At 45.6% G+C, this 22,752-nt stretch overlaps 1 protein-coding gene across 10 annotated transcripts in view; it reads left to right on the forward strand.

Moving 5' to 3' along the window:
- LOC147619394 (ARM repeat superfamily protein) overlaps window positions 1–22,752 on the forward strand; it is a 165,785-nt gene that overhangs the window by 131,381 nt on the left and 11,652 nt on the right. For 5 of the 10 annotated variants that reach the window (XM_086773025.1, XM_086773030.1, XM_086773027.1 and 2 more), the window contains 2 exons: window positions 3,632–3,737; window positions 21,454–21,618. In XM_086773025.1, coding sequence (XP_086629151.1) covers window positions 3,632–3,737; window positions 21,454–21,618 — 271 coding nt within the window. Of the gene's footprint in view, window positions 1–3,631; window positions 3,738–21,453; window positions 21,642–22,752 lie in introns of all 10 variants that reach the window. The other 5 variants (XM_086773028.1, XM_086773031.1, XM_086773029.1 and 2 more) reach the window with 3 other exon arrangements.

Raw genomic sequence — 22,752 nt, forward strand, 5'->3', positions numbered from 1 at the left:
AAATCCCTCATAGAGTAGCATTCCACATAAAGTATCTAGGCTTCTAAAATAATAGGTGACACAACTAATCCCTAGGCATATATTTAGGCTTCTATGCATCCCAAGAAACAATGTTGATTAGTCTCTCGCAATGTGCAATGAATTATTTTTAGGCTGATAAGAGAACGTTTGGCTTTCTTAACGTTTATGCACCTACTCTCAAGAGAGGATTGTTAAAACCCAGAGCGGGACTCCTAGAACCAATTGGTAACTAAGAAATTAAGATAAAGCAGATAAAGCCACAACACCATTCACAAAACATGAAAACTGAAAATCAAAATAGGAAACGCTAGGTCTGGAATGGACCAACTCCCCCCTGGTCATTCTTTTTTAACAAGGATTTCTGGTAAGTGCAAGTATTCAGGGCTCAACAAGCCAGATTTCAAAGCACACATGAGATGTAAAAACATGTCAAACAAGAGTGTTTGTTGTCAGTGAAGTTATCACAAGAGTTCCTCTTCAAGAGAATGCCAACCTCTAATTAGGACACTCCCTTTTCTCCCCTTGATCTTCAAGGATCCTAAGACTAGCAACCCTTCTCCCAATCCTCAAGGTGCCCTTGCTCTCTCCACACAATACCAATTCCAATCAAAGAGCCTAGTATGGGAACAGTAAAGCGTTCACTCCACAATCCTCCTTGTGTATGGGATAGTGTTTATTGAATTGCCCTCTCCACAATCCCAACATGATGACTCCTGTATGGTGGTATGGACAGTGAGCCCCTTTGACCTCCGTTTGGGGAGAGAGTGAATTCCAAAATCATGATTGGTTGATGAAGATGCTCACGGAGCCTTATTCTTTGAGCCTCCTCCTCCTAAAGCTTCACGGAAAACATGTGTAATCCCAGAGAACACATCCAAGAGATAAATGCTAAAAAAACATCTTTCCGCAAATGGCTCTCTAACTCCCAATGTGCATGCAAAACACCTGGGTTCAAGCCCTACAATTTCTGTGGATTTTGAGCTGAGCCATAACAAAGGTAAATTACAAGTATAAATGGCATTGAAGTTATAGACGCTACATTTACATATCTTAAACCAAAAAATTTAAATAATACTCTCCGTCCATAAACAATAACTTGTTGCTATCATAAGGTAGCGCTCGTGAAGGAACACAATTTGTTCAGGCTGTAATTTCTCCTCTACTTCATCCATTTTTGGTGGATTGTCAAGGATTGGCTCCACTAGTTTGGGCCCCCCTCTCTCTGAAGAGGCTAATTTGAAATGCATTATGGATCTTCCAATGATCGTGAACACCAACAAATAAGAGAGAAGGTCTTTTTGATTACCTTAAATGGCCCATAATACCTTGTAGAGAGCTTTGAATACATACCCTCTTTCCTAGGCCTCTTTTGGAGTCTTGTCTTCTCAAATTTCAACAATACCATCCAGGGAGTGGGTCGGCGGTGCTGTCGTCTTCAGGACATGCCAGAGTCAAGCTACGTACCTACAGCACAGATTGGACACTGCATGGGAGATCATTGCTAGCAACACAACCTAGCACATCTAGAAGGCTAGATGCACTGAGACCATGGAGGGCACCTTGGTTTATGATACATAGTGCCCAAGTTGTCAAATAATAAGTACTGTGGACCTTTCTGGATCCTTAAAAAGATCGGAGAGGTAGCCTATAAGCTACAACTGCATCAAATGTGAAAGTTTATTTAGTCTTTCATGTCAGAAAGTGAAAGAGATGATGGGAGCTGAGGATAGCATTGTGACTCCTCCTGAGCTTGTTGAGGTTAAGGACCTGTCCTATGTTCTACATGAACCGAAAACTGTAATTGATTTCACGGAAAGGCAACTTAGAAATCAAGTGGAAAGATAGGGTAGAGAAGGACTTAAATTGCTAGTATACAGCATAGGTTCCCTGGTCTTCTTGCTTAGACATATTTTGTTTCCAAGAGTGGAAATGTCCGAGGAGGGGAAGTGTATTATGTATTGTGTTATGGGACCCTCGGATTCGGATTAAAAGATAGCATGCAGATAAATAGGGCTAAGGTTCATAATTAATAAACTAGGCTATTTTCTATCTATAGCACGTTAGCTATTTATGGCAGCAGATATCACTATATAAATGATGATTTTGGGTTATTATTTAGTGGTCAGTTGTGCGGTGCACTTCTTATGGATCTGTTTCTACTCCTACAGTGGACATGGCAGATCACACAGATCACAAATAGTCTTGCGCCGAGGGATCCTATGGGTAGGCACCGGTGGTGTGGGACGCTAGAACTGACTAGCATGTATCTGTGGAGTGGAACCTTAGCCCTTGGCTCAGGGTTGGATCAAAGTACTAATTCTATGATTGGGTGGTGAGCTTGCGTTCACCCCTTAAGTACTCCACAACACCGTCCACAAAAGCCTATGCCTCGATCATCAAAGCCTTTTCCTCAACGTAGCACTCAGTGGCCAAGGAAAAATAAAAGTACTCCACAACACCGTCCACAAAAGCCTATGCGAGTTCCTCAAAAAACTCCACTAAGTCAACAAGTGTGGGTACCAAAAAGATTACTGCAAGCACAAGGGTACTACCAAGATAATAGTGAAGCTTGGATTCCCAAGCGCATCAAAAAGTCCCCTAAGCCAGTTTGTTCAAAGAAACAAACCGCAACACCAAAGGCATCAGCCACCACCAATTTATAATGTTCATCAAAGATGGGTGCCTGTGCACGTGCTTCAACACAACAAGGATACTATGATGGTAATCCCATCATATGGTTGCAAAAATCGAACAAAGTGAAGATAGCCTCGCTATCAACTTTAACCCCAACAGCTTCACCTAAAGTTCAAAAACAATGGAGACCCATGTTGAGATGTCAAGCTCAACATGAGCTGACACTCACGAGGCGCCTGCCATGACTATTCGACATTTACATTGCTAGCGGGTTTGGTAGCTGGCACCGACATATCTTCGCAATTTATTTGATTTCTTTAATCTTCTTTGGACTGTGTTTAGGAGATCTTGGTTAGACAGGCCTGGGAGGCCTATTACATATGTCAACGATCGGAGCTCATCGTCAGTATCTCCACCTGGCATACATGGCGTGCTTGATTCCCCGAGGCTATCAAATGTCCATGTCCCCCCCCCCCTTTTTCTTCCTTCTCTTCCTTCTCCTCCTCCTCCTCCCTCTAAAGGTAAACCACCACACCACCAACATTTCGTGTAAACTGGACGTCATACCCTCACAACAGTGAGGGAGATGGGAGCTCTTCATTGGCAACTCCGACAAGATGCAGCAGAGGCATGTACTATTTCTCCACAAATGGAGCCATGTGCAATTCCTCACTATGGGCTTAACATGGCACTGCAGGCCTCATGTTTGGCTTTTTCCTCCCCCTCTCTTGATGAAGATTTCCTCTGAGAGACCGGAGCGGGAGTCGTCCCTTTTCCCTTGTCTGCTATACCCAAGGGATGTACATATATGCTCCGCTTGAGAGCTGTTTTTTATTTTTATTTTTTATTTTTTTTGGGGTGGGGAGGGGGACAACACATAGATTAAGGAAATAAAAGTTTCTAAATTTTTGCTTCTTCTAGTCAGTAATGGCGGTGATTGGCCTTTTGAAAGATCTATTCTACTCTTATATTGCAGATACTGCTTCACTTTCAAGATCAAGCTCTTTTTGAAGATGTCTTTGCCTTCTTGTTACAATGCTGCAGGCCTGCATCTTCCTCAAAGACCCCTGTTCAAGATGATGGTAAGAATCATACCTTATAGTTTTTAAGATAAAAGAGATTGACATCTTTTCAGGTCCTAACACTTTGACACTGTAATGGAATCCTCCTTCATGATCAAATTTGACAGCACGCCATATTATTCCTTTGATGCTCTACAAATCTGAAAGGGATCTTAAGCAGGTTTTTTGCCACCTTGTTTCTGTCAATGTGCAGAACATGGTTTCGAAGATGATTTTTTAGCTAGTGAAGGGGACTAAGTATTGACCAACTGCATGTTCAAACTGCAACAATCCTGTTTTTAAACTGTAGCCTTTCTTCCAAGTTTCTATTGATTTTGACTTGTAAAATTCTTTCCATAATTTTATATGCCTTCTTCCTTGCATAAACCTGCTGTCTAACTGCATCTTACACCATCAGTTTACACCAGTTATTTCCTAGAAGTTCTCAGCACTATTTTACAGTTAAAATGTGTGGTAATGCACAAAACAATAACTCTTTTCTCAGGTTCTTGTCTATACAAGTGCTCTCACTCTCCGAGATGGTGGCTCCCCTTGGCATAGGCATGGTACTGCAGCATCTCCCCCTTGTCACTACAGTGTGGGCGTGGCTGCCTTTTCCCTTCCAATGAGCATGACACCCACTATGAGTGGGACACCCCGTTGGTGGAGGCCACAATCTGGGACCAAGCCATTTCTTCAGGCTTCCGTGGGGTCCTCGGCATCACAGACATCATTAACTTGGAGTGTATGAGAGGAATTCTATTCTTTGTGAGCATGTTGAAATCGTGGGCATAAGATGTCTTCATTTCATCATTTATTAGTGGCAGCCCGTGTTGAGAGAGTTCCATTTCAAGCTATTCCTTTTGTGAGAGAGAAGTAACATTCTTTGTGTGAAACCTTGGTTCTGAATTTCGGAGTTAGAGAAGGCTTCCTATTTCTCCATTTCCAAGAGGAAAAGAAAGAGACATTGAGAGGCATTGCAAGACATTGCATCATTAGCTTTGTGAGAATGTGAGGAAGTGTGACGAGAGAGTGAGCTCCAGCTCATCTGTGGAGCTGAGCTAAACACACATTCACCTAAACCTTTGTGTGAGAATCATCTTCTGTGCGAGGGAGGCAAAAATGGAGCTGTTGCAAGCTTGAAACAGAGCTTCATCATGCACGTTTCTTCATCAATTTCAGTTGGCTTCTAGTCTGTGTATGAGCTCCATTTATTGGGTGTGAAGCTTACTAATATCTGTGAGTATAATCTTGTGGATTGGTAGCCTTACAAGCAGCTGGGTTCTGCTGATTTTATTTTTTTTCAGAAAGGAGACTTCTATTAAGTATGAAAAAATTTTACAAAATGGAGATTTTAGACCAAGCAAGGTGGAGATCTCAACCAATCAGGAGCCCTGTGCTGCCAATAGGGTCCCGAATGAGAGGATGTGAAAAAGATACCAATGTCCCACCCTCTCATAAACTGGCCGTGCTTCCTCTCCGCAGCCCTCGAAGATCCCTGGATTCTGGCCCAAGTAGCCATAATGGTGTGAATAATATCACTCCAAATCGTGCAAAGACACTGAGAAACAAGAACGGGAGTACCCTCAATGGCCTCGGTGCATCTAGCCTTCCAGATATTCCAGGCTGAGATGCTAGCAATAATCTCCCAAGAGCTGTCTAACCCTGTGCCGGAGGGACAAAGTGTGAAAGTGGCAAATCCTGAAGACAACACTGCCAAGCAACTCCTTGCCTAACCATAATGGCCAAGCTCCTATCAGTCCCCTCGAATCTCAGCTGAGGCCCAGACTGTGTCAACCAAATGATAGAACCAAAAGAAATGATAGCATCCCTCTTAATCCTACCAAAGAGGTGTGCAATCGCAGACCAAACCCTCTGTGCTTCCTTGCATTCCCATAAACAATGGTAAACTGACTCCGAAACTCCTGCACATCTAGGGCATGCTAGGCAAGCACCAGTAAGACCTCCATTGATTGGTGGCCCGACCACCATGAAGAGAAACCCAGATGAAGGAGGAAATCTGTGGCTTCCTATAAGAATGCCACAATCTCCGCCAAAATATCCTCTGAATGTTAGTCGAAATGCCGTAAGATTCCCAATGGGGTCTAAGAGTAGGCACACTCTGAATGAAGATGTTTGGCATTCCGCACCGTATAACTGAAAAAAGGCATGCTTTTCAAAGGGTTACAAGCATCCTTCCACTCCCACTTACCGGGGTCCCAATGCAAATGTCTGATAGGGCAGCCACCATACAACCAAAGGCTAACACTCTCTGTGATCATTCCGTGGGAGGGGTGGGGGGGTCAACAAAGACGTGCTTCCCTAACCTGTCTACAACTCTGACTAGACGAATCTGGGGGCCCTCAATAAGGTCCTGTACGTCACATCTCTCCAGCTGCCATCCAGCTTGTACAGAAAAAAGAGAGGTATATCATCCTCCCTAGGCAAGGGGAGACCCATAACCTGAAGAGGAACACTTGTCCCAGAAAAAACCCCAAACCAAGAATGATGACGGCCTTCCAAGAAAGATCCAGTAATCCGGTGGTTGGGAATGGCTGCATCAATCTGTGCAATCCTCCAGCTAGAGCCTCTCAAATGCTGCGTGAAATCTAATCTCTGTACCTCGGTGAGGCTCTGAAGCCTCTTCCAAGCTAGCATTGTGGGGCATAGGGTCTCCCAGCCAGCCCAAAGAATATGCATAGCTTCCCCAAGAGGCCTACCATGCACATCTAAGATCAAATCATTCCACAGAATGGGCTGCCAGTTAACTTCCCAAAGACGTGCTTCCCTAACGTGTCATCAACTCTGACTAGACGAATCTGGGGGCCCTCAATAAGGTCCTGCACGTCACATCTCTCCGGTTGCCATCCATCCTGTACAGAAAAAAGAGAGGTACATCATCCTCCCTAGGCAAGGGGAGACCCATAACCTGAAGAGGAACACTTGTCCCAGAAAAAACCCCAAACCAAGAATGATGACGGCCTTCCAAGAAAGGTCCAGTAATCCAGTGGTTGGGAATGGCTGCATCAATCTGTGCAATCCTCCAGCTAGAGCCGCTCAAATGCTGCGTGAAATCCAATCTCTGTACCTCGCTGAGGCTCTGAAGCCTCTTCCAAGCTAGCACTGTGGGGCATAGGGTCTCCCAGCCAGCCCAAAGAATATGCATAGCTGCCCCAAGAGGCCTACCATGCACACCTAACATTAAATCATTCCACAGAATGGGCTGCCGGTTAACTTCCCCCGCTGAACGCGGGGGGATGTGAACCAAAAAACTCATCAGGCGATCCCAGGCTCGTAGGAGGGACCTAACCAGGGGGGATGAAGGGGAGCAGTGAATTGCATCCTAAAGCGTGAGCTAAGAGTCCAGTCACCTCCGCGAACAGGGACACACTTCGTGATCTGCTGTGCATGAGAAAGTCCTTCAACGGCTCAGTGCGTGGAAGAAAGCCCCTAATAACAAGCTTACAAAGCAAAGCCTTACATTGCACCTCAGGGTCAATGATATTCAATCCCCCTTCCTGCTTAGGCCTGATAATGGTTTCCCAAGCAACTCTAGCCCTGGTGTGTGCATTTCCATCAAGCCCTGACCAAAGAAAGTTCCGAATAAGGCGACGAAGCTGGCCAATGCAGCCCTTATGAAAAATCTAGCACGAAGCGATAAACCAAGTGTTGGAAATAAGTGCTCACTAGGAGTACTTTTAGTCTTGGTCATCTCAATATGCCACGTGGCACTCAGGGATTTATCCCATATGCACTCATTCTCTATCTTGTACTTCTCACCTATATATTGTAGGTGTCACATCAATGAATTAATCAATCTTGTGTCTTGTCTACACTCATCTCAAGGTAACTCTTGTCATTCAATCTTGTTGTCATTTCAATTCAGTTCTTGCCTCTATTATTTCTACATGGTATCAGAGCCATGGTTTTAGGGTTTCCCCCTTTTTTTAATCCCCTTAGCTTTCGCCATCTGCCCACTGTCTGTGCGCCATCCTCTTACTGTCTGTCGCACTGTTGTGTGCGTTGCCCGCCAATAACCACTCCACACAGCAGCAGCGCTGCTTCAAATTTGCTGCCGCCCCCGTCCATCTAAACCTCACGTTTGCGGCTCAGTTGCCTAAGTCTACATTACGCCGTTCTGCTGCTGCGTATTCCGCACATTGAGGTCTCCATCGCCATCAGCATAAGGCTCTTCATTATGGTGCGAACCTTTTCCTTCAACTGGGCGACTCTCGAGGTCATCTCTCTAGAGGCACTCGTTCATTTGATTTCAGCTGCGTTCGTCTACCTGCTACCATGGCGTGCTCTCTCGTTTCAACGACAGCAGCATCACCCTCTTCATCTTCTTCTGCGCTTCAGCTACAGCCATGCGCACCTACTACTCAGCCTCAACAACCACTTCTACGCTGCAATTCAAGCCGACCTCAGGGCGGCCTGCTCTCTGTCAACAACCTACTTTGTCTGCACCGGCCTCTCTCTGCGGCCCCTCTACAAGGCACAACTCTGCACCAAGTCTCCTTTTGCCTTCTCTTGGCCCGCACACCAGCCCTCTACAGGTTCTATGCTGCGGGTTCTATGCAGTTCGGCCTGTCCTCTAGTACTGCACATGCAGCAGCTACCCCCGCACTCTCTTCTTCATCAACATGTCTTCTCAAGTCGTGGACCTCCTGGACATTCAACTCATGCAACAACTCGTCATTTTTGGATCTCTGGTCTTCTCGACATCAGCTCGACACCTCCTTTTGTGAAGGTAAACTCCAATGCTGATTTTGGACCTGATTTGCAACATCTGTGCAAAAGGCATTCTCCCCTTTGTTATTTCACATTTCCTCTTCATCTTCACATGTGGGTTAGCTGTCCACTGGACCAGCCAGACCTGCAGCAACAAATTTGAAACAGAAATCAAGTGTATGTCGTGTTCTATTTTCAGTCTACTCTCTATTTCTTATTTTATTAAAAAAAAAAGAAGAGAAAAAAAGAAAAAAAGAAAGAAAGAAAGAGAAAAAAAAAGAGAGTTCTGAATTTCATTTACTTTTCTATCTTGTACGGGATTAGACACTGCCCTTGCATTTCAGCAAGTGGTAAGACCTTCCCTTCATCTATCTGTCTCTCATGTACGGGATTAGACACTGCCAAATCTGGTAAGACCTTCCCATCTCTCTCATAATTGTCTATGCTTTCATGCTATCTACCACCATTGATCACCAATGATGTAGATCATGGGGTAATATCATGTCTTTTTGTCTACATGGACTTATCTTTGTCCCTATCCAAGAGGCACCCCTGCATTACCCACTCTAGCAGGAGGATTGCCCTTGAGGAGGGATTATCAATCAAGGTCCATCTCTCTGTCTATCTACAATCAGTCAGTCTCTTTGTCTATGTGTCTATCCTGTGTGTCTATCCTGTCACATGTCTTTGACACTCTGTCTATCAGTCTATATGCCTATCTTTTGTGGATTAGCTACCCACATTCTCTTTGGCATTTTGTCTATGTCCCCATTTATCTTCTCTTTTTGTCGACTACGGAGGAGGGCATCCCAGCATAGACGGAGGTTGCAGCGGCGGCAGATTCGGATTATTCTTGCGAGGCATGCGAGACACCCAGTCAGGGTGCTGACCACAGAGGATATTGAGGAGATCCGCCAGTGTCCGATGCGGCACATATTATGAGATGGAGGTACCTCCATAGTGTACCTTCCAGTTCCAGTTTCATTTTCTAGGTGCCAGTAGTATCATCTTTATTTTTCATTTTCTGGGGTTTTTTATCCAGACATTGTATCAGATCCACCATGATGTAACTTTTGGTCTCATAGGTCATTATGGCCTTTTGAAGACGTTAATATAACATTTCATTTCATTTCATTTCATGTCTATCTGAAAGTCTCTCTCTCTGTGGGACCACTCTACTGGCTGATTGTCTCTCTCTCTCTCTCTGTCTATGATCCACTCTTGTCCCTACCCTTGTGGACCCATATGAGGATATCACTTGAGGAGGGGTGTCTCAGGATCTTTTGTCTCTCAGTCTATCAGTCTTTATGTCTGTCTTCTAGTCTTGTCCATCTTGTCTTCTAGCTTGTCTCTCAACCCTTGTCTAGTCTCTCTGTCTTGGTCTTATCTTTTGTCATGTCATAGTCTTGTCTTTTTGTCTTCCTCCTAGTGTCCACTTAAGGAGGGTGTTGGAAATAAGTGCTCACTAGGAGTACTTTTAGTCTTGGTCATCTCAGTATGCCACGTGGCACTCAGGGATTTATCCCATATGCACTCATTCTCTATCTTGTACTTCTCACCTATATATTGTAGGTGTCACATCAATGAATTAATCAATCTTGTGTCTTGTCTACACTCATCTCAAGGTAACTCTTGTCATTCAATCTTGTTGTCATTTCAATTCAGTTCTTGCCTCTATTATTTCTACACCAAGCTGTGGCTAGCAAAACTTGGTTAACCACCAAAGCTCTAGAGGCCAAGTCTACTCCAGTGATGAAGTTTACTTTTAATGCTTAAGAACACTGGAGCAAACTGTTGAGCAGGGGAGATGTCAACGCCCACCTGACAACCAAGGTATCTGGCAGAGCATCCTCTCTCAATCCAAGTAAAACCAACATCTTTACCCCAATCTGCAAGAGGAGAATCACTGATCCAAAAACCAACTAACTTATGCCAATTGATAGTAGCTCTTGCTGCCAAACAAAAGGCCTCCAAGGCTGTCCGGAAAGCACATAAACAAGCATGTGAAGCCTCAAGGAACAACGCCGTATCATCTGCTCCAAAAACTCTTCCTCTGTGCATAAAGGCAGCCTGAGACCCACAACACCAAGGGCAGCCCGAAGAAACCTGCTCATAGCCTCAGCTACAATGAGGTACAGTAAAGGGGCGAGGGGACAGCCCTGCCTCACTAAACGGGAAATCTGAAAACGCTCACCGCGCCCCCCACCATAGGCTAAAACAGTGCTATGAGCCTCCCTCTATAGGCAAGACACCCCTCTGATCCAGTTTTGGGAAAACCCCATGTGTGCCATAGTGCCCTCCAAAAAATCCCAATCCACTCTGTCATAAGCTTTTTCAAAATCAAGCAAAAGAATGGCAAGAGGCTGCTGACTAGACTTTACCCACTCGACAGCTTCCTAGAAAGAAAAGATATTATCAAATATACTTCTTCCTTGGTGGAACCCATTCTAGGTATCATGGATAGTCCTTTGGAGAATCGGCTGCAACCTTATACTCAAGGCTTCAGCTCAGATTTTATATGCAGATCCAAGGAGGGTGATGGGCCTCCATTGCTTGATATCAGTCTTGTCCCCACTCTTGGGGATAAGGTGAATCAGCCCCTCCGTGAGGTATGGAGGCATCATACCCGACAACCACATTTCCTGAAGGGAAACAGTGATAGCATCTCCAATATGATCCCAAAAAAGAATAAAGAAGGCGGGAGAAAGACCATCATCCCCTGGGAAGAGCATGCAGTGCGTGAAGGAATTCATCCTTCGAGAAAGGGGCATCCAGGCAAGAACACACAGCATATGTAATGAACTTGGGCATGCACTCCCAAACTTTCACCGTGCCACATCTCTCTGAGGAGAGGGCACCTTTGCAGTCAACAAAGACCGATAAAAATCTGAAGCAATACACAGAATCCTTGCTATGGGAAGGCTTGTGTGCTGAAAAAAACTCTTTGTTGCATCTGCCACCAAAAAGCCTCATTCGCATGAAAGGCGAACTCAGTCCTCCTGTCCATGGCGAACTGCAACTCTGCTCTAACTGTGGTCAAGAGGTCTGTAATCCAAGACGCATGTGGATGCTTTTCATGTTCCTTCTGAAGAGTAGCAATCCTACGCCTAATAGCTCTCTCCTTGTCTAGAGCCTCCTTCTTCTTGGACAAGGCAGTGCTATGATAATGATGGCTGGTCCTCTCAAGAGCTAGCGCAATATTATGACGAGGATCAGGACCATCACAAGATCTCCATATCTCTCTGATCTCAAGGGAGATGTCAGCATCTAGATAAAGAGAGTCAGGGATACAGACACGGGGAGAGGCCGAGCAAGCCCCAGGCTCCCTGAGACACAAAACGACGGGGCAATGATCGGATCTGGTGGTGCCATGCATAATAGCAATGGTGCCTCCTCTGTCCAAGGACCAATCATCCACATAAAACCTGTCCAAACGTGCAAAGATGCTCTCATCCTTGCTCCTGCGGTTATGCCAAGAGAAAGATAAGGAATTTGGCCTTCTCTGGAAGTCATCCTCAGTCCAGCAATCCCTGCCAAAAAAGGAAAGCGTGAACCTCTCCCATGAGGTTCGCTCCAAAGGGTGTAAACCCCCTTCGCCTCCACCCTTCCTGTCAAAAGGTTGCTCAACCATATTAAAATCTCCTCCCACTATCCAATGATCAACCTGGGGAATGACATTTGTAATGGTGTCCCAAAAGGCCACCCTTTCACCTCTCACGTTAGGTGCATAGATATTCAAGATTCCCAGTTTGTGACCCTCATGCATGATCAAGATCCACTGCGCTCTAGCAGGGATGATAACACCGTGCCCAATAACATGAGGCATAACAGATGCTGCCACTAAAATGCAAAGACCCCCTCTAGTCCCAACTGCCGAGGACCAGAAGGTGTGGCCAGAAAGCATCTTACCAGTTTTGCCCCAGTGAGATCTATCCAATTTGTGTTCCTGCAACAAAAGTACATCCATAAACCCTCCTGTAACAGCAAGGTGAAGCTGGTCCTTCAGAAGGCGCTTCCTACCACGGGTGGGAAGCCCTCCAAGGCCCTGAACATTCCATGAGACGATTCTCATGGAAGAGAAGAGGGTTTGACCCCCGATCTAAGAAGACGATAGGCAGCCTGAGGACGCCTCATAATGCTGGAGGACGGGAAAATCCTCGGGGCAAAGTCCACTGACATGCCCTTGTCTGAGGCCCTGCACAGTACCTGCATATGTACGAGAAACCTGTTTGCCCTGTGGGGCATCAAGGGCAATGGCACCATGCTGAAAATCCTGCAATACATGATCCCCACTGCGCTGAACATCCTGCATATCGCCCCCTCCAAGTAGAGAGGACTCAACAAAATCATCCTGATCTGAGATATCATCTCTCCGCAAAGATGCATCAACTAACACATCCCTCTGACCAGAAACATCATCTATCTGTACATGATCCGAGAAGGCCTTCCCATCAATCACACCAGGGAGGCGGGCGTGAGAGACAGCTCGCCACACCTGGCGGACTGAAGGACGGGAAGGAACCAAGGGAGGTGGCGCATGAGAAGCATGCTTTCGAGGCCTCCTGCGACCTTGAGCCCGAGGGCAAAGTGACCTTGTTGGTGACAAACCCGGCACTAATCGGGTTTACCTGCAATCTCCATACATTGCTTCAAAGGGCCACAAGGGCCCGGAAGCAAAACATAGTCCTCAAAGAGCTCAATGTCATGGGCAAGAACCATGACCCTGGGGACAGCATCCGCCGAGGCTGACCAACTAGGCAAAAGATGTCGGCAAGGTGTGGAGGGGGGGCACTTGAAGAACCAGCCCAAAGGTAGACCCGATGGCCTCTAACATAGGCCAATATGCGCGAGGAAGACCTGGGAATCTGAGAGTAATCAGGAAACGGTTCCGGTCTTCCTCAACAGGGTCAAAATAGCTGGACTAGGGAAGAAAGAATATCTTTCTCGGGCCCAATGGCAAAGGGTTGCCCTTCAAAACCTCTGAGGCTGCGTCCTCAGAATCAAAATCCACTTGGAAGAAACCTCTTCCAAGCAACCTCACATCTCGAAAGTGTGGAGCGAGGTCGGAGGCCAGAGCCGCCAGGACCCAATCCCAAGCCTGGAGACGGGACGGGTGAGATCCAAAGATTCTGGCAATGAGGGTCGTTTTGGAGTCTTTCTCTATTTCGGCGTAGAGGACCGCGAGCTCGGCTTGGGAAAAAACAATGGTACGCCCGGCCGAGGGAGAAGGATTAGCCATGATGCTAATCGAAGAAAAAGGCCGACTTGAACCTGGATGAGGAGCAATCCGAACCAAGGGGAAGAGGCAAGCAAGGAAGCAGAGGAAAGGAAGAGAGGGTGGAAAAGGGCAAAAAAGAGAAAATAAAATAAAAGGAAGAAAGAAGAAGAAAAAGAAAAAGAAAAAAGAGAGAGAGAAAGAGAGGGAAAAAAAAGAAGAAAAGAAGAAAGAAGAAAAAGAAAAGAAAAGAAAAGAAAAAACAAGAAAAAGAAGAAAGAAAAAGAAGGAAAAAGAAAAAAGAAGAAAAAAAACAGGCGAAGAAGGGCGGGGGAAGGGCAGCGCAGCAAAGGCTGTGCAGAATGGAGCAGGCGGAGGAAGCAGGGGAGGCGGAGAGAGGAGGGGAGGCGAACAAGGACAGCAAGAGGGGATGGGGTGCAGACAGGAGACAGCAGCGGGAGGAAGAGGGGCGGGCAGAAGCAGGGGCGAACAACGGGAGAGGAAGGAGGGAGGGCAACACAGACGACAGAGGCAGAGGTTCGGGGAGCTCGCAGGTCTTCAGCACGCCGTTTACTTCACCAAACAATAGATTCCGTCGATGGAGAGTGTTCCAAGCAACTCACCACCTCTCACTGAAGCAATCTCGAAACTGGTGTTCCGGGTCCACATGCATCACTAGTGTCCCCGTACTAGCACCTGGATTGCAGCCTCACGATGATGGGAATGCTGAAATTCAAGAACTCGCACCGGAGGTCAATCCTGGGCACAAATCCAAGCAATAGCAGAGTCATAGACAATTTTTTGTTGCATTAACATCAATGGACTGGTCCCAAGCACCACCCACAAGCACAAATAGGCACTATGGATGCCTAGAACAGTGCTAAATCAGCTTGACGAGCCCCCAGAAGAATTCGACCAGCTCCAAAGAGGCTGTCCAGCAGCTTGGGCAGCACAAGGAGGTAGTTCAACAGCCCGACCGATGATGTGGCACCCTTACTGGCCACCCTGATGAAGTAGTCAAAAAACAAACGCGGAGAGGTTAGCATGGCGCCATTCTGATGAGGATCAAAGGTATGTGCTCGGTTTTGCAAATGGATGACTATAGCCTCCTCTTTGAGCAAAAACGATAGAAAGCTTGAGTGTAGGTACTAGGAAAAAATGACGATGAAGCGTGCAGAGAAGGGGGGAGGAGTTGATATAATTTTCGATGTCTACACCAAACCTTTGCCACATGGGTGGTTGCCCTCATTTATGGGGTGTCCAGCCCACACACCATGGCCACCAAGTTGGGCCCTAGGCACTTCAATATTGAAGTTGTCCACTCAAATTTCAATTTGTGTGAATTTGCAAAGGTTATTAACATTACAAATCATTTTAATAGATTAAAATTAAGGTTTACAGTGCACTTACCACCTATTCACATGCCACAAAACATATCAGAATACAAGGCATTCACATAATTCATGGGTAGGCGTCCCAAGCCCATGAACCGAACATTCATCGTCGTAGGTAGTCACATGAAAACGATTCTTGTGAGCGAAAATTGTTTCAAACATGTAAAAATGCGTCCATGTGCACTTTGTTATGAACAAATCTCCCGATCATGGAACATGTACAACACTGCCATTTCTGGGCACAAGATTGGCACATCGGAAAGCGTGGAACAAAGATCCTGATTACTTGGATCCACACATTGGCCACAAATGGGCATGGAAACTAGGTTCACTCAGATCCACACACATACCTCAATACGAGCGGCGCAAAGGTTGCCTAGCCCCCGCAAATTGGCACGAGACTTGGGAAGGCCATTTGGGTAGCCAAATGATGATAGAAGCATCCCCCTCTCCTTGAGAATTGTGGACATTTGACTTTGTGTGCGGTATTGTTAAATTTCAAATCTTTACCATTTGAGAGTGCGTACTTTTTTTTTTTCAGGAAAGAGACTTCCATTAAGTATGAAAAAACCATACAACAATCACGGCTGTAAGCTAGAATAGAATAGAATCACCCCATTATGTAAGGTGATTTCAACCACTGAGGAGCATCATGATGCCATGAGAGACATGTGAGACTAGAGGAAAAGAAAATGCCATGTTCCTGCTCGTGCATAAATACAACGCGCTTTACTTGCGAGGAACTTCCAATGCTACCCAGAAGGAACATAAGCATATGTGTGAGGCCTCCAAGAACATGGCTGTGTCATTAGCTAACTCAGAGTCAACCAGCTCCTCTTGACTACGAAGAGGCAATCTCAATCCAAAAATACCAACAATGGAGCGGAGGAAGATTCTCATGGCCTCTGCAACTATGATATATAATAATGGGGGCAACCCTGCCGTACTGAACGAGAGATCTGAAACTCCTCTCCTCTATCACCATAAGCGAGCACACTACTGTGGGCATCACGATACATGCATGAAACTCCCTTGATCCATGAGTACCCTCAAGGAAGTCCCAATCCACTCTATCATAGGCCTTCTCAAAATCCAAGAGCAAAATGGCTAAGGGCTGATTACTCGCTTTGGCCCATTCCACGGCCTCCCAAAATGAGAAAATGTTGTCAAAGATGCTCCTTCCGTGTAAGAATCCATTCTTAGTATCATGAATGGCATCCTGCAAAATTAGTTGCAATCTAATGCTCACTGCCTTAGCAAGAATCTTATATGCAATCCCAAGTAAGGTGATAGGTCTCCACTAGCCAATCCATGTCTTATCCCCACTCTTAGGGATAAGATAGATAAGTCCCTCAGTGAGAGAAGAAGACATAGAACCTATGTCCCATATCTCCTGGAGAGCCGATGTGATCTCATCCCCAATCTCATTCCAAAAAGTAATGAAAAAAACAGGGGAGAGGCCATCTCTCCCCTAGACATTTACCATGAGGTAAGGCATGAAGAGCATGATTGAACTCCTCCATAGAAAAGGGGCATCCAGAACGGCACACATCTCCTCAGTGATCAAATGTGGCAATGCATTCCAAACCTTCCTTTGTGACCTATGTCTCAAATCAGAGTGAGGCTCAGCACTAAGAAGTCGGCGATAGAAATCAGTGGCAATCTGTCTAACCATAAGAGGATCTGAATGAAGAGTGCCATGTGAATCCTGCAGCTGCCTAACACTCTCTCTCGCATGAGATGGACCGTGAGTAGCAAAGAAATGTTTGTTGCATCTTCCACCCATCTGGGTCCAAAAGGATTCTTGGGCATGGTAACGGTACTCCACACGCTGCTCAAGAGAGTGATGAAGCTTTGCCCTAACAGTACATAAAGAATCTGCAACCCATTGAGCATGAGAATGTTTCTCGTGCTCTTTCTGTAAGGCAGCCAGTCTACATCTAATAGCCCTTTCTAAATCCAAGGCCTCTTGCCTCTTAGAAAGGGCACATGTGTGATAAAAGTCACTAATATCACAGAGAGGAGAGGCCAGGCTTTGCAAGGCGTGCGAGAAATGATGAGATCTCCAAATATCAAGCATGCGACATGATAGCTCTGCATCTAAGAACAAATGATCAGGGATGCGTATATGGGGTGCTGATCCATGGCGACTTGGATCTCTAATGCATAAAACCACTGGGCAATGATCCGATTTAGAGGTGCTTGCAATAAAAGTATGCCCCCGCCCCTCTATCAACAAGCACCCAGTCATCCACATAAAATCAGTCTAACCGTGCATAAATACATCCTGCATCCCTTCTCTTGTTAGACCACGAATAAAGAAGAGTGGATGATCTCCTCGAAATGTCATCCTCATGCCAACAATCCCTGCCGTGAATGGAGAGTATAAACCTCTCCCAAGACGCTCTCTCAAGAGGATGCACCAAGCCCTCATGTCCACCTCTTTTATCCATTGGCCTCTCAACCATGTTAAAATCCCCACCAATAATCCAATAGTCAGCATGAGACATCAACGTAGTGAGAGATTTGTTGGAGCTGGCAATTCTCGTAGCTACTCTCGGGTTGTCACATGACTAGAAGTTGTGGTGGATTATCCCATATGCAAGAGCATGGGAAGTCGAAGAGCCATATATAGGGTGTGGTGACACCTTGTCATAGATATCTTCTCCAACCGGGTTTTTGGGAGGGAGCAACGGCTACGAGATGGGAACCCAGCCACCGATGTTGCTCAATGCCCTAGGGTGGTGTGCGTGTTGCTGCGTGACTTTGACATGGTATCAGAGCTCGGCCTGTGTGGTCCTGGGCGGTCCTGGTGGCACCTTGTCATAGATATCTTCTCCGGTCGGGTTTTTGGGGGGGAGCAATGGCTAGGAGATGGGAGCCTAGCCACCGATGTTGCTCAGTGCCCTAGGGTGATGTGCGTGTTGCTGTTGCGTGACTTTGACGAGATTTCCAAAAGACAATCCTCTCACCTCTATAGCATAGAGGTTGAGAATACCAATGCGTGTAGTACCCTGCATAAGAAGGATCCACTTCAATCCCGCAAGCAAAATGACACCATGTTCAATGATACAAGGCAAGACCAAAGCTGAAACAAAGATACGGACACCACCTTTGGTACCAATAGCTGGTGACCAAAAGGTGTGTCCCGAGAGAAGCTTGCCTGATCTCCCACATTGGCTAGCATCCAATTTATGCTCTTGCAAGAGCAATACATCCATAGGTCCACTTGTAACTACACAATGAAGCTGAGTTTTGACAATTTGTTTCCGCCGACGTGGAAAAAAGCCCCCAAGACCCTGAATGTTACATGAGACAATCCTCACAAGGACTTTGAGTAAAAACGACCAGATCTCGTGGTCAACGAAGGACCCCCTTTAGAGACGGAGGTACGTCTTGCATAGGTAAGGGAGGGAAAATCTGATGATGAAAACCTTACCACTTGTTCCCACTCGAGGGAAAAGCCAAGGCTGGTCCTCAAAACTAGAGAGGTACCATGACAGTGCGATTGCGCAACATCATCCTCGAGGGTGCAATCATCTTGTAACTGTAATGCAACATCCTCCTGTGAGGGTTCCAAATCTTATGCCTGTAGAGCCTCATCCTCCAAAGAAGGATCAACATCCTGTTAGGCAAGAGCTCCATAAGGGCTGGGGTGCTCCACTAGGGGTGCAGATAGAGGGGCAGGTACAGGGGTCTGAGGGTGCCTGCCACCTCTAACCACAACCCAACGCTATGTGGGCAACTGGAGTCTAGCATCTGATAGGTAGGACCATGCCGCTTCCTAGCATGGCCTCTCGATCGGGGACAATCTCTAGCAATGCGGCATTGTCGCGACGGCAAATCCAACACTGGTTAGGTATGCCTGCAATCTCCATCCTCTGGCGGAAATGAGAGCCGTTAGGTCTCTGAAGCATGATATGGTCGTCAGTAATCAATGGATCAAGAACAAGCACAAAGACCCTGGGTACACCATCAGAATTGGCAATGACAGCCGCAAAAGCTGAGGCGGGAGAGCTCAGAAGGGCCAGTACCTCTAAAACCTAGACAAAGGATGCCCCTATGGAAGCTAAGAGCTTCCAATAAGACCGAGGAAGAGCAGGGAACCGCAGTGAGACCGGGGTAAGGCGCTGATCCTCCACCACTGGATCAAACCCACCCTGGTACTGAAAGAAGAAAATCTTCCTAGGGCCAAGAGGGAAGGGGCTGCTAGCCAAAACCTGTGAAGAAGTGACTTCTGGAGAATGAAAGTCCACCTGGAAGAAGCCTCAACCAGAGTGCGTACTTTGTGAGCCTTAGCTTGTGAAAGGTTTTATTCTCCATTGTAGTCCTCATGGACATTGCTCGTGTGTGAACATGTTTTGTGTATGTTGAGATAACCAACATGATGAGCTTATTCTTGACAAGAGTGAGAAATTTGATGGCATGAAAATGCAGATGGCTCTATTGGATAAAGCCATGTGGGGAGTGGTGAATTGGACGGGTAAGAAATCTTGTAGGGATCTAGATCTTGAAACTATCTTGATACAAAGGCACTTTCACTTATCATTTTTGAACCAACTATTAATCAGATCCATCAAGTGAGCTCTACTAAGAGTACACATGGGGCTTGGCAACGATTAAGTTAATGTTTGGTCAAACCAATGCTGCTGGAAGACTTTTTCTATGGAAAAAGCTTTACACATGGTGTAGGCCTAAGGTTGAATTACTAAAGTAACTTGGTGATTCTCTAGTTATGACTTCCCAGGTTGATTCCTCAGCCCACTGATGTAGGGGAGGTGGAGGGAATGTAGGAGATGGGAGATATTCATGGATCTAGGTGCCTCTTTGTGAAAGCTATATAATGGGCCTCCCACACTCATTCTAGTGTGTGAGAGCTTCGTTGTTGTAACCCCTTTGTGTCTAATCTTTGTGTTACTTTGTGAAACAAGCTTTTGCATGTGTGTTTACTTCTTGATTATGTTGATTAAGTGCTAATGCTCATCATTATGACTATATCTTCTTGCTTCATTTGATTACTGCCTAATCTAATTTAGCATACACATCTAGAGTACACTCTCTAGTGAGAGCATCTCCACTCATCACTTAAGTGAACCATTCTCACTAGTGTTAGCTTTGTGCTCTAGGTTCTGATTTTAGTCACCTAATTATGTCCATACAAATGAAAGCTTAATAAATGCCTATCTATAATGAATATCCAAGTCATCCTTTATATCCAATGAAACATAAGATATCCCAAATATTCCATATTGGTTGAACACCACAATGATCTTTATCCTGATCTGTGAATAGGAGGATAAATTAGCATCAAATCCATCAGGCTCAACAACAGGAGAACTGGCACAAGTGAGAAGGGAAGAGTGTGTTGTGAAAGCAAAGAAGGGAAGAGTGTGTTGTGAAAGCAAAGAAGGGGTGTGGGGGGGGCGCGGGGGGAGGGGGGGACCGCATGGGAGCAGGGGTGAGGGCATGCAAACTACCCTCTTGCTTTAGTGGTGTCTAAAACTGGCTATGCTCATTACACAAACTCAAGATTTTATGAAGGGTGGCTGACGGAGTTTTTTTATTATTACTATTTTATTTTTTATTTTTTTTTTATTTTGGGGGGGGGGTGGGGGGGGAACACTTACTACCCTGTCCCCATGAATAAGCAAGCTTGCAGTTTTACTCCTCAGAATCATAAGCATTCTCGCTTTTAAATGATATGCACGTCTTTTTCTCCTCAGGCTCCTTCCTTTTCAAGAATAGGGGGGCAGCAGCTATACACAGGGGTAGCTTGACTTTCGCTGTGAACAATGTTCACATTTGGGTATCAAGGATCAGGTCCTAACACTTACTACCTGGTCCCAAGTGAAAAAGCAAACGCACACTTTTGCTCCTCAGAATTATAAGCATTCTTGTTCTCAAATGATATGCATATCTCCTTCTCCTTAAGCTCTTTCTCTTTCAAAAATGAGCTCATATGTCATTATCTTGATTCTTACTTATATCTCAGCTATATGAAAGAGATGGTTTTAAAAAATCCTTACAAGGAGGTAAACAGGGAGTATCGCTTTGACCTTGAGCTTGCTCATTGCATGTCAAATGAATAATGCTCCAACCCCCTTTGTGCAAAAGAATGTTGTGAGTTTGTGAAGCTATCTTTGCTTTACTGTCCTGGCTGTTTTCACTCCCAGACCATTGTTTTTTGAAAACAAGACTACTTGAATTTTTTTACGTGGGTACAAGTTTCCATCTTTTAGCAGTTAGATGTTAAAATAAGAATGATGATGTTCAATGCCTTCCCTGTGAGCACTAGCATTTTTAGAATTCTGTTATGTTGCATTGCACATCAATATGATTGCTATGGCATGTTTTTGTGGTCAACTGTACACATACACAGCTTTCTCTTGTATGAAAGCAGGTGAGCATGAAGCGGATGATACTTTTATGCTGTCACTTGAGAAGGTGTTGCTATGCCTTAAAGAAAGCATTGCAAGTGCATCGGCTTCTGTCATTCAAGATAAATCTGAAACTATTGTGGCGTGCTTGGTGGAGAAAATGAATGGAAGTTATACTTGGCAGGGTAATATTTTCTCACCTTTCATGGTTAGTTCTTTATAAATTCACATGAATTGAGAGAGAGAGAGAGAGAGAGAGAGAGAGAGAGATCTGTAATCTCCAGCATCACTCGCCTTTCGATTCTCTTCTCTGTTCATACCCTACTAAGTGTGTGTGTGTGTGTGCACTGTGTGTGTGTGTGAGAGAGAGAGAGAGAGAGTCTGAGAAAGGGAAGAACTGGATCTCGCCATCGCTGTGACTTCCCCCAAGCTTCTTTACCATCGCTGTAACTTCGCAAGCTTCTTCGCCATCGCTTTCTTTCCTCCTCCGAAGACTATCCGTGCGAAAACGCCGCGCCTAACCTAACAGTCTTCATCAATATGCTTTTCTGGCTTCCCGTTTGAGCGCTTTCCATCGCCAGAAATTCGTTGCATGTCTGCAGAAGTCTGCACAGCGTGTCCATAGCCAGAAAATCTTTGCAGTTTTTGCAGAGAAAGGAAGCACATATTTTACGGCTGCTGAATTAGGGTTTGAGAGAACGGGTTTTCTTTGCTTTTGTACATGGATTTGGATGACCCGGCTGCTGCTGTTGGTGGCATGGCTGCCAATAGCCTTAACATGGATCTTATTGAGGAGATGATCGAGAAGGATGTGGGTTATACTTCAAATGCCTCGAAGCAACAAAAACGTCAAAGGCTTGATGTTGATGCAAGCTACACTCCGGTGTTTGTTGGAGAGAATGCAGAGGAAAGTTCTCAGGTGCCTTCTCCGGAGTTTGCACGTTTGCTGCAGATCACTGGTGAGCTTCTGCAAGAATATGTGAAGGCAAATAGCGTGCAAATGGCTGCAGTAGATAATGGTGGTGTGGCTGATGTATGCATGGAGACTCCTTTGTTGCTACAACAGCTAGCAGATTTTCATGATCGTGCTGCTATCTTCTTCTTTACTGGGCGTATTCCGTTGTTGCCTCGTCTTAGAGCATGGTTGGGCCGCTTGGTGTCGCCTGAGGCACTTGAGGAGATTTATGATGGTCCGAGAGGCTTTTATGAAATACTTTTTCGCACTTAGGAAGCCCGTAGGGCAGTCTTGGAGCAGGTGCCACTCTTTTTGGATGGGCAGTTGGTTCATGTGGTTCCATGGAAGCCTATGGCAGAGTACC

This window comes from Cibotium barometz, chromosome 33, assembly GCF_041138505.1.
Source record: "Cibotium barometz isolate CiBa-2024 chromosome 33, ASM4113850v1, whole genome shotgun sequence".
NCBI lineage: Eukaryota > Viridiplantae > Streptophyta > Polypodiopsida > Cyatheales > Cibotiaceae > Cibotium > Cibotium barometz.